General features: G+C 39.9%; 1 protein-coding gene across 3 annotated transcripts in view; it reads right to left on the reverse strand.

The window, feature by feature from the left end:
- LOC136883554 (uncharacterized) overlaps positions 1-12,449 on the reverse strand; it is a 211,681-nt gene that overhangs the window by 36,450 nt on the left and 162,782 nt on the right. For all 3 annotated transcript variants that reach the window (XM_067155931.2, XM_068229758.1, XM_068229757.1), the window contains 2 exons: positions 7,216-7,416; positions 1,046-1,332 (listed from right to left, as the gene is read on the reverse strand). In XM_067155931.2, the coding sequence (XP_067012032.1) occupies positions 1,046-1,332; positions 7,216-7,254 (326 nt within the window). In that variant the 5' untranslated portion in view covers positions 7,255-7,416. The remainder of the gene's footprint in view (positions 1-1,045; positions 1,333-7,215; positions 7,417-12,449) is intronic.

Raw genomic sequence — 12,449 nt, forward strand, 5'->3', positions numbered from 1 at the left:
CCTCGCCCCAAGGCCGCATTCCTAGCCAGTCAGTCACACTCAGCCATCCTTCTCTCTCAGTCAATATGCTTATAAAATCACATGAACAGAGAGAGTTTCCCAGTCCAGGCAGTCAAGTGATCACGGTATTACCCAGGTATCGTCCATCTGTTTTATTGTCGACAAGTACCAGTATTCAATCTTCAAGTTTCGTTCTTGTTTCTCAGCTAAGTTTTCTTGTGTAGGTCGATCTTGAAGTTCTGGAGATACATGGGTTATACGGCTGGGTTTAAACTCAAAGTGGTAAAATATGCTGAAGAACATGGTAACAGAGCTTCCAGTCTAGAATTCAATGTGACCGAGTTCAATGTACGCTACTGGCATAAACACAAAGCTGCGCTAGAAACCACCAACCAAACACGCAAGGCATTCAGAGGGCCAAAAACTGGTTCCTGAGCTGGAAGACGAGTTGCTTCATAACGCTACAGAGTTTCGAAGATGCTACATTCCAAAGCACGCGGACTAGCGATTAAAGGAGGAATCAGCTGTTGTAATCTGAAAGTGAGCCGGGATTGTATCCATAGATTCATGACACGAAAGGGATTGTGTCTGCGAACATGAACATCTCTCTGCCAAAGAATGCCAAGCGACTCAGCGACAAAATCATAGATTATCATCGCCATGTGATAGCAATGCCGAAGAAAAACAATTACCTCTTATCTCAGATTGGCATTGCAGATCAAACCCCAATAAACTTCGACATGCCATGCAACACCACCATCACCAATAAGGGAGAATCTAGCGCGCTTATACGTACAACTGGGTGTGAAAAACAGCGTTGCATTCTCATGCTACCAATAACCACAAATTTTATTTATTTTTTTTTTTTTTTCTTGAATACGATCTTTCGCACACAAATCCCCACATATATCATGCAACAAAAAATTTTGCACTTATTTTCTGTCAAAAAAGTGAATTATATATGCAAGCAAATATGGTAATCAGAAAAATACATTCTCTGACTTATACAGTCTTTCCTTCCCCCTAAATTCAGAGCTAAATTTACCTGCTGAGAGAGTTAGGTAGCAGCTGTTCATGTGGCACACTAGGAGTAGAGAATTGCCTCAAGACGGGGTGAGGAGTACTCTCGTGGTCGCAACTGGCCTGAAGAGACGATATCCTCAGTATCCCTTTGTGGCTCGGATCTGTAGTCGCTGAGGCTCGACCATGTCTCTGCACGGCCCAAAACTTGTCCTCGCACTCATCGATGGTTAGAGGTAGGTCGTGTGTAAGGTGTCGAGAACTGGAGAATATTCTTTGCCGCTTCCTGAATGGAATGAATTCAGGTGGCCCCTACAACACATAGGTATATACGAGCATATACTGTAAACAAGTAAATTTAATATCAAGGAGAGGAGACAGCATGGTTCAAGTTATAGATCGGTCTTGGGCATGGAAGTACTTTCTATTTTAGTATAGAGATGGACAGAGTACAATTGCTGCATTACCAGTTGACTGTTTCATACCTCAATGCTGAGCTTTTTCATTCCTATGTAAAAAATTTAGTTGAAGCCTCAATTTGTAACTTATGAGTGGGGAGATTCGCTTAAAATGTTTAAAAACGTTGATTCGTTATAAATCTAAAAGCAAATTAAAAATCCTACAGTTGTTTGAGTCATCAGTCCACAGACTGGTTTGATGTAGCCCTCCATGCCACCCTACCCCGTGCTAACCATTTCATTACTACATAACTGCTGCATCCAACATCCACTCTAATCTGCTTGTCATATTCATACCTTGGCCCACCCCTACCGTTCTTACCTTCTACACTTCCCTCAAAAACCAACTGCACAAGTCCTGGGTGTCTTACGATGTGTCCTATCATTCTATCTCTTCTCGTCAAATTTAGCCACAAAAATTTCCTCTCAAAAATCTGATTCAGTATCTCTTAATTCATGATTCGATCTATCCATCTCACCTTCAGCATTCTTCTGTAACACTACTTTTCAAAAGCCTCTATTCTCTTTCTTTCTGAGAGAGTTATCGCCCATGTTTCAATTCCATACAATGCCACGCTCCACACGAATGTCTTCAGAAACATTGTTCTAAATCCTATATCAATTTCTTTTCTTAAGAAAGCTCTTCCTTGCTTGTGCCAGTCTGCATTTTATGTCCTCCTTACTTCTGCCATCATTAGTTATTTTACTACCCAAGTAACAATACTCATCCACTTCCTTTAAGACTTCATTTCTTAATTAAATATGTCCTGCATCACCTGAATTCGTTCGACTGCACTCCATTACTTTTGTTTTGGACTTATTTATTTTTATCTTGTATGCCTCATCCAAGACTCCATCCATACCATTCAGCAACTTCTCCAGATCTTCTGCTGTCTCAGATAAAATAACAGTATCATTTGCAAATCTCAGGGTTTTGATTTGCTCTCCATGGATTGTGATTCCCTTTGCAAATTATTTGATGTACTTTACTGAATGTTCTATATAAACACTGAAAAGGAGGGTGGGACAAACTGCAGCCTTGCCTCACCCCTTTCTGATTTGCTGCTTTCTCATAGCCCTTCATTCTTATCACTGCAGACTGACTTTTATATAGATTGCAGATAATTCTTCTTTCTCAGCACCTGATCCCCATCACCTTCAGAATCTCAAATAGCTTGGTCCAATCAACATTATAAAATGCTCTTTCTAGATCTACAAACGCCATGTATGTGGCCTTGCCCTTCTTAATTCGATCCTCTTAAGATCAGACGTAAAGTCAGGATTCCTTCATGTGTTCCTACATTTCTTGTAAAGCTAAACTGATCTTCCCCCAACTCAGTTTCAACTTCTCTTTCCATTCTTCTATAAAAAATTCGTGTTAGAATTTTGCAGGCGTGTGATACTAAACTAATAGTGCGGTAGTTTTCGCACTAGCCAGCACCGGCATTCTTGGGAATAGGTATACCAACATTTTGCCGAAAATCGGACGGGCACTTCTGTCGCATACATCTTGCACACTAAATGGAATAACCTCAACATGCTGGTTTCTCCTTAAGCAGTCAGTAATTCAGAAGGAATGTAATCAATTCCAGGTGCTTTGCTCCAATTTAGGTCTCTCAAAGCTCTGTCCAATTCTGGCCTCAAAATTGGTTCACCCATTTCACAGCATCAACAGTCTCTTCTTGTTCGAGAACCATATCATCTACCTTGATACAACTGTTGGATATGTTCCCGCCATATTTCTTCCTTTTCTTTCCCTAGAAGTGGTTTTCCATCCGAACTCTTAATATTCTTACACCTAGTTTTCCTTTCTCCAAAGGCTTGCTTGATTTTCCTGTATGCAGCATCTACCTTTCCTAGGACCATGCTACTTTCAACATCCTTGCACTTCTTCAGTCATTCTTCCTTAGCTGCCCTGCACATCCTATCCACTTCATTCTTTAATCACCTGTATTCTTTTATGCCCCCTTCATTTTTTCATTCTTGTATTTTCATCTTGCAATCAGGTTATCAATTGATTCTTTGTTGATATTTCCTCTCTTCCTAACATCTCTTCAGCAGCCCTACCGACCTCATTCTTCACGACTGTCCACTCTTCTATTGTGTTTCCTTTACCCTTTCCATTTAGTGCTTGTGCAACATGTTCCTTGAAACAATCCTTCACACTTTTTTTTCAACTTGTCTAGATCCCATTTCACTGGGTTCCTTCCCTTTTTCAATTTCTTCAACCTTAGATGGCATTCCATGACCAAGAAGTCGTGATCAGAGTCCACGTCTGCTCCTGGGAAAGTTTTGCAATCCAACAAGTGGTTTCTGAATCTCAGACTTCATTATGATTAGGCAATTTGATACCTTCCAGTGTCTCCAGGTCTCATCCATCTGTACAGCCATCGTTTGTGGTGTTTGAACCAAGTATTATCACAACTAATTTGCAATTGGTGCAGAATTCAACCAGCAGACTTCCTCTTTCGTTTCTTTGCCCTAATCCGAATTAGATTCTCGTCACCTTTTACATATTGTATTAAATCTTCTATCTCTTCATATATTCTTTCAATTTCTTCATCATCCGGTGAACTAATAGGCATATAAACCTGCACCATTGTAGTGGGCATTGCTTTGGTGTCTATCTTTGCAACAATAATCCTTTCACTATGCTGGTCATAGTAGCTTACCTGCTGCCCTATTATTAAACCAACCCCCGCATTTCCCCTGTTTGATTCTGTGTTGATAATTCTGTAGTCTCCTGACCAAAAATCCTGCTCCCTGCTAGTGTACTTCACTTATACTAACTACATCTAACTTCAGTCTATCCATCTTCCCTTGTAGATTCTCTAACCTACCACAATTAATCAAACTTCTATCATTCCTTGCTCCGACTGGCAAAATGTTAGTAACCATCAACGTGATGATCGCCCCCTCTCGTGTAGTCCCCACCCGGAGATCAAAACGGGGGACTATTTTACCTCCGGAATATTTTACCTGGGAGTAAGCCATCATCAGTAAATCATTCAGAGAGAGCTGCATGTCCTTCCGTGATAGTTACGGCTGTAGTTTCCAGTTGCTTTCAGCCATATCAACATAGCTGAGCCGTGTTGAGTATTATTACAACGCCTTATCAGTCAATCATCTAGACTGCTGCCCTTGTAACTTATGAAAGGCTGCTACCCCCCTTTCGATGAACCATTCGTTAGTCCGGTCTCTCAACAGATAACCATCCGATACGGTTGCACCTGCGGCTCAGCTATCTGCTTCATTGGGACGTGCAAGCCTCCCCACCCCGCCAAGGTTACATGGTTTGCATTGAGGATCCTACACTTATGTTCAATATTATTTGAGAGAAAACAAAATTACACTGTGTCCATATGTACATCACCGTTATACAAAGTAAAGAACCCAAAATAAAATGATTTCCTAAAACCTGTAAGCAACTAATACAAGCAACTCATTACAAGTACGCAAGTTTATATTTTACATTGAATTTGTTAAACTTGTGATAATCATGGTCATGACAACTGCTAAACGTTTAGGGAAGACTAATACAGAAATATAATTACCATTAATTGTAAACATTTCTCAGGTAGAAGTTTCACAGTAGGAGTAGTCTGTTCAACATGTGATACCTTCAGAAGGTTTTCTTTGTGTGAAACACTTCAAAAGATGGCACAATGTATAGCCCTTTGTCACATAATCAGCACCAACACCGGCTTTCACAGACTGCTATGTGGAGCGAACTCTTATATAGCAATCATCTTACCTGGTTTGCGATATTTTCAGCACTCCTTGTATCGCTTTACAATTCATTAAAATCATCATCATCATCATCATCACTTTCTGCTGTGGTTAATAAGTGAAAGATTCTTTGATCCGAAATAACATTGCGGCGAGAGCAACTACCTTGTTGTTCCGCCATGCTTGTTTGCATCACAGATGAACTCCACAGATATTTACAAAAAGCTCTCTAAGTTACTCTCTGAAGCTATAAGCCATGATCAATTAGTTCTACATAATGCCCAACAGATGGCAGAACATGCCAGAGATCGAATCAGCAATCGAGAGTGAACCGGGAAACTTTTTTTTTTAATTCTCATGCACCGTCCATAGACGGGCATAGCATTGGTGGACCAGCCGCGTCAGCCCGTCCAGAGGCGGGCGTAGCACCCATCGGGTTAACTGTTTTGCTGGAAGAATTGGGGAAGATAAAATGCTATGCGTTAGAACTCCATACCCTGGAGACTACTACTTCCCATTCACACATAATTTTTGTACTTCTTCAACTCTACCTCCCAATATCATCAGATCTGCAAACATCACTGCTGTAAAAGCATGCTGTATAATTTCATCTCTACTCATTCCTGACCCCATATAAGGACACAGGACGAAGGAGTACACGTACATAGATACACACACGTTTCCATGCTGACTTATGAAACAGAGACTGGATAATGGAGGAAATAAATAAAAGTAGGATACAGGCCTGCAAGATGAAGAAACTTAGGTGTAGGACTGGAATGGCAAGATTCGACGAGGAACCCATAACAGCTGAATAGAAAGATCAAGATGATTGATATGGTCACGAGTAGAGAATGAAAGAGGAAAGACGGCTGAGGGGGATGTTTGATATGAGAATGAAAGGACGGAGACCTAAGGTAAAGCCAAGAGACAGATGGCTGCAAGGCGTTAAGGACTTCAACAGAAAAAGTTGAAAGAGAACTGAATGTGGTATAATCCCAGTGGGGCACACACTGTATTTCTAACTTAATATATTAGTATAAGTGATGTGTTCATTATGCCTGCCAGAGACCAACCTGCCTGCCCCTAGAAGTAACGTGAAGTAACAGTCCAGGCGCCATTATCCATTGCTTCTGCCAAGGATCACAGCCATTGGTCGAGATATCGAAGATTAAGACATCATTCCCACCAATGAAGAGATAAAGATTTTGTTACTAACCACTGCAGAAGAAAAAAGAGGCCCGCAAAGTTTAAAAGTGTCATGGCATCGGACCATAACCTTACACTTTCTCAATTCCTCCCTTAATCTCGCGGCTTACGGCAAGAAAGAAAATGGTCGTTTAGTAGCTGTAATGTATTTTGCTGGCCAATCTGTCATGAGAACAGTGGCCCCTTTCGGGCCACATTCCTTTTGAGAGGCTTTTTGCTATCACCGCAGCGCATACTGTGCGCATGGTAAGGAAAAAAACAAAAATGCAAAGGCAGCCATATAAAACAAACAGTTGGCAGTGAAATTCTACTTCCTTCAGTGCTACTAGTGGAAACCTAAGTATTAAACAAAGGACAGTCACTTCGCATGTGCCATAGTAGTGCCTCGTGTTACTAACATTGCGGGACAAACTCTATAGTTATGCCCTGATCGTAGACAGACAGAAAAGAAGGTGGTGGAGAGGCTGATGTTCCTAATAGACCCGGTCAATATTGGAAACTAGTCAAGATGATAAAATTTAATACGAGTCATTCATAAAGTTCTGCAATTGATACTGTGCAGCTGAAAAAACAAACTGCAATATATTAATGAACGTAGGTTTTCGTGGCTCATTGTGGATAGTATGGTCGTGACTTCCACATTCCTTCAAAGAATTTCTTTGCTCACTGTCGGAGGCATGCCCTGATGAAGGCCAATGTAATTTCGCGGAAAGCTCAGCTTTGTTAAATACATATAAGTGGTTTTAATCCAGATAGCATATTCATTTCTTTATTTTAAACTGCAATGTATGTTACTTACCACTTGCCAAGACTCATGAGTCAGACTGCGCTGTTTCATCTGCACACCACATCACTACACGAATCACACTAGTCTCCACTGTTCCTCCAGCTGTTCACGGGTCATGTTGTTCTGCCAAGTCTGCAATAGTTCACGATCGATAGCTTCTATCTGAACCAGGGTTCCTTGAGTTTGCACTTGGCCACCTTCCATTGCTACGATCTGTATTGTAAAAATTAAGGTGAAGAAATAATTGATCTGCACCAAAATGGAGTATATCATGAAGTTATACATAGACAGATAGAACCAAGAAAATTACCTCTTAAGAGGATAAACACTTTGATAGGCTAGAGTGAGACAAGATAAAAATAGGAAGAAAATGTGAAAGGAAAAGGACAGTCTGCACATCTTCATACACTGTCATTCTTTAAAGAACCCCCTTTTCTTTCAATACAGTTAATAAGATGTTTCTGCAGGGTACAAGAATAGAGAACATGTTAAGCGAGAAAACGTACTATTGAATACAAGTGTGAAAAAGATAAAAGAACAATGATGAAAACACTTCCCTAACAACAACGCCTTCAAAGGTGAGTAAAACACAAGACAAGTGAAAAAACGAATGAAATGGTTTACGGCTTTTAGTGTCGGGGGTGCCCGAGGACAACTTCGGCTCGCCAGATGCAGGTCTTTTTATTTGACGGCCGTAGGCGACCTGCGCGTCGTGATGAGGATGAAAAGATGAAGGCGACACATACACCCGGCCCCAGTGACGGTAACCAATTATTGTTAAATTTCCCGACCTTGCCGGGAATCGAACCCAGCACCCCTGTGACCAAAGGCCAGCACACTAACCATTTAATCATGGAGCCCGACAAGACAACAAATATGAATTTATTATTGCAGATCACACTCTTTCTAAAACAAATGTTAGCTCACTGGGTTATGAAACATGGTTTTCTGGTCACACTCTTCTACCCTGAATTATTTGGAGGTTAAACTCTGCCATCTGCAAGAAAATGACTGACCACCATCTTGAATCAAATCGGCCGGAATGCGACAACTCCTTGATCGACTCAAATCAAAACTCAAAGGTGTGAGTTTCAACATACAAGCCACCGCTGAAAGATGTGGACACCTATTTCCTGGATTGTAATTTAGTCTTCATTAGTAAGCAATTTCACAACTATCAGTATCCATAACCGAGCTACCAAAAAACCCGCTAGTCAACTTGCACAATAATTTTCCTAATCTGTAGGTAGGCAACAAATATTCACTACCCTTCACTATATCACTCAACACAGAAATTTCTAACTTCTGAATGGGATGCGAAATAAAAGCACAAAGAGGCTTCCTCAGTTATTCAGCAATTTTACAGAAAACCAGCACACCAAATTGAACATATTGAGGATAATAGCTTGCCTTCCAATGGTGTAATTTAGCGTGTAAAGTTCAGGAATTCAAGGACTTCTCATTTTCACACAACTTTTCCTGACCTGCCTCCTGTGGCGAGGGCTCTTATCTGTGTTGAAAATCACGTTCCTTTCACAAGGGATGACAGAACATTTTCAGAGATAGGAAAAAAGTAATCGTACTAAAGGGTAAGGGCAAAAATTTGCGATGCAATAATCTTTATACAGATTTAACATGACGTGAATGGAGACTTCAAATTTACAATGCACTAAGTGAGAAAACGTCTTAATGATGAATGCACTAATGAGGTTTCACCGTGTATAACTTACCCTGCACTGGTTTTGTTCCTTTCCTTTATGTATAATAAGCCACAGGATTCCTTTCCTATCTTGTTTGTCCTGTGTTCGTAGTCTTTTACCACCTGTATTCATTATTTTCTCTCTTTCCTTTTTCTATGTTTATCCAACTTTCTTATCATACATTTCCCATATAAAAACTCATCAGTCAAGATGATCCCTCAGTGAGTGCTAAAGCCTGCAGAAGTGAGATCAATGTGAGCAATTGTCATTTCTTAACCCTTCTGAGCGCGAGCATTTCAAAATCCAGCCTTCACTGGACGTACATTTAAAGGCTAGCATACCTGTGCACCAAACTGTTTTATGATACCATCTCTCTGTTAATTTCAAACCAATTCTGATTATATTGGAAATAGCTTTTTGGTCCACCATATACTGTATACCGGTAGTGTGCTTAGTCTTGTAGTGAGGTAATTTGCATATGGATTCAAATTTGTCTACAGATATGAATCAAATAAGGGGCGTGACAATGGTACAATTTTTCGAGAAATAAAACCTAAAATTTAGTTTCTGTACCTTCCCCATCAACATGAAGAGGGCTAAGATAACATCTAATTTTCATTGAATGGAATCAATTTCCTTACCCTAGATCGGAATGGAAATATTCCTTGGGACTAGAGCTAAATCTTGGGGTGAAAAGACTTAAGAAATGAGTATTTTTAAAGTAATTATCCATGTTATCCCTGTAAAAAATTTCCTGCAGAACTACCGCATCTAGCACGAAACACTCTGTTTTGTATCAATCCGGCAATATCAACATTAGTCATTAGAATTGTTAACTACTATTCTCAAACACTAAAACACTCATTTAATATGCCTAGTACAGCATCGCTAGAAAAATTATCCTTCATTATCAACACCATTTGCGGGAAGAGTACATGAACAAATTATCAAATTTTACACATCGATAACAAGGTGGAAAATAGTTAAAATGAATCGATAGATATATGAAACAAGAGAATAAAGCTATCTAGATGGCTGTGAAAATACCTCGGACATAGTTCAAAGGAAAATCACGAGATGGAATGACAATGCAGATGTGTGTCAGAGATATCACTCCACAGCAGCAGACAGCTACTGCACAACGTGTGCTACACGTCACTCCACGCTGTGGTGTTAAGAAAAAAATTTCTTTAAAAGAGACTCAGTACTTTGAATTCTTTGGTACATTAAAAGAAACTGTCCAGGAGAGGCTAAATTATGGATTTTAGAAGAGTTCCTATGTACCCGATGAGCATGAGACAATGAGTCACCAGAATAACCATTCGCTTGCAACGAAGCAGTAAACGTTTGATGCCATCTTCAAACACTTGCAGGGCAGAGAGGGGATCATCCTGAAATGTAAGACATTATAGTTCAATAGAAGCTTTTTTCTGTACTTTATTTTGTTCAGTGATTAATTTAAATTCTTAAAACAAACTTACATACCTCACAAACTGTATGTATACCAGAATAATCGCAGTATTTTTTTATATTCAAAATTTCATGGTGAAAATTTGGGACGCATTGACCACTTAGGTTAGACTCTGTATATTTAATTAGTAAATCTGTCCTCAATAACTAAAATACCAAAATAATAACAGCTGCATTCAGAAACTTTTTTCATTTGTAGAACTTATCTTCATAACTTTATACAGCGATGGGAAAAGTACAGAATAAAAGTAATTGGGCAGAATTACAGTTAAATATTTCTCATGTAACTCATATACAATTACTGGTAATGGTATTTCTTGACCTAGAGAAGGCATATGATAGTGTTAAGAGAAAATCTGTGAGAAATGCTGGAAAGAAAAGGATTTGGAAGGCAATCAAGGAAACTAGCGAAAGCCATGTATAACAATTGTTTCCGTTCTGTCCAGACTCCTTTGGGGAGAACAGATTGGTTTAGAAACCAAACTGGACTAAAACAAGGAAGTGCATTGTCTCCACTTACGTTTATAACGGTTATGGATGAAGTTCTAAAGGAAACAGACAATATATGGAGAGGATATGAAAATATTGTTGTTTGCAGATTAAAGTGATCTGGGCAGTCAAGAACACACGAGTGCAAATCTAACTAGAGGCTTTAAATTACAATAGAGAAATATCGTATGAAAATGAGTGTGGAGAAGAGCAAAACAGTGGCGATGACAGGAGAAAGAGAAAGAAAAGGTATTGTTGGTATCAGAGGAATAAACCTTGAGGTGGTTGAATGCTTCAAAGATTTGGAAAGTGAAATAATGCAAGACGAACGGTACAAGTGGGAAATACGTTCTAACAGAATGTAATGAAACCTGGTGTGAGACAGAAGTTCCTATAAAATGTAAAGAGAATATAGATGATGTACTCTACCCCTATATTAACGTATGGACTTGGAATTGACAGCAAGAGTAAAATTCAGGCCACTGAGATGAAGTTACTGAGGAGTATGGTAGGGAAGACAAGGAGAGACAGAGTAAGAAATGTTGAGGTCATAAAAGTGATAAGGGTAAAAAAAAAAAAATAATAAAAAAAACCTGAGTGATAGGATGCAGAAGAATAAATTGAGATGGTCTGGACATGTTATGAGGATGGAGGAAGGAAGGGTAGCACAACAAATGTTGGAGCTAAGATAGAAGGAAAGAGGGAGGCGTAGAACAATACGGATGGACTCTGTCAAGAACAGTATAACAAAAATACTGGACTGGAATACAATTAGCCTACTGAAGAGGAATGGTGGGAGGAGAGGCAACCTGGCAGGAGCTGGACAAGGGGAAAGAAAAATAATGATGAAAATTACCAATTGTCTGCCTCTGTGGTGTAGTGGTTAGTGTGATTAGCTGCCACACCCAGAGGCCTAGGTTCAATTCCCGCCCTGCCACGAAATTTAAGTATTACGAAGACTGGAATGCTGTCCACTCGGCCTCGGAAGGTCAAACGAGTAGAGGGGGTTCGATTCCCACTTTAGCCATCCTCAAAGGGGTTTTCCACTTTTTCTCCGGGAAAATGCCGGGATGGTACCTAACGTAAGGCCACGGCCACTGCCTTGCCCAATCTCTTGCAATCCTCCCAGCCCCCACAAGGTCCATGTTCAGAGGTGCGGCCGCCTGGGCAAGGTACTTCTCAGTTGTACCCCGGACGCTCGAGGACACTGCCTTAGAGGCGTAACAGGTGGGATCCCTCGCTGAATCCAAGAGGGTAAATGCATTTAATAATAAAACAACAAGCAATCAGTAGAATTACAGTTAATTCACAGAATGCGAGCCAATCACTGACTTTCTTTTTTCTTCACATGGGGCTGCATTGATCACTCATATTTTTTCTAAATCAAAGAGGCCATAAGTGGCCTTCATCCCTACGCGAGACTAAACTTTGCTTGGGAACTATCATTTTGAAAGTTTAAACTTTTAAAAAGAATGTGACTAAATATTTTCATATTTATTCAAATAAGGCATGGAAATACAACCGCTTTGCCATCACTTGTTCATTCCAGTTGCATTCTTGACAAGATAGTACACGATTAAGTTTCAA

Source organism: Anabrus simplex, chromosome 11, assembly GCF_040414725.1.
Source record: "Anabrus simplex isolate iqAnaSimp1 chromosome 11, ASM4041472v1, whole genome shotgun sequence".
NCBI classification, from domain to species: Eukaryota; Metazoa; Arthropoda; class Insecta; order Orthoptera; family Tettigoniidae; genus Anabrus; species Anabrus simplex.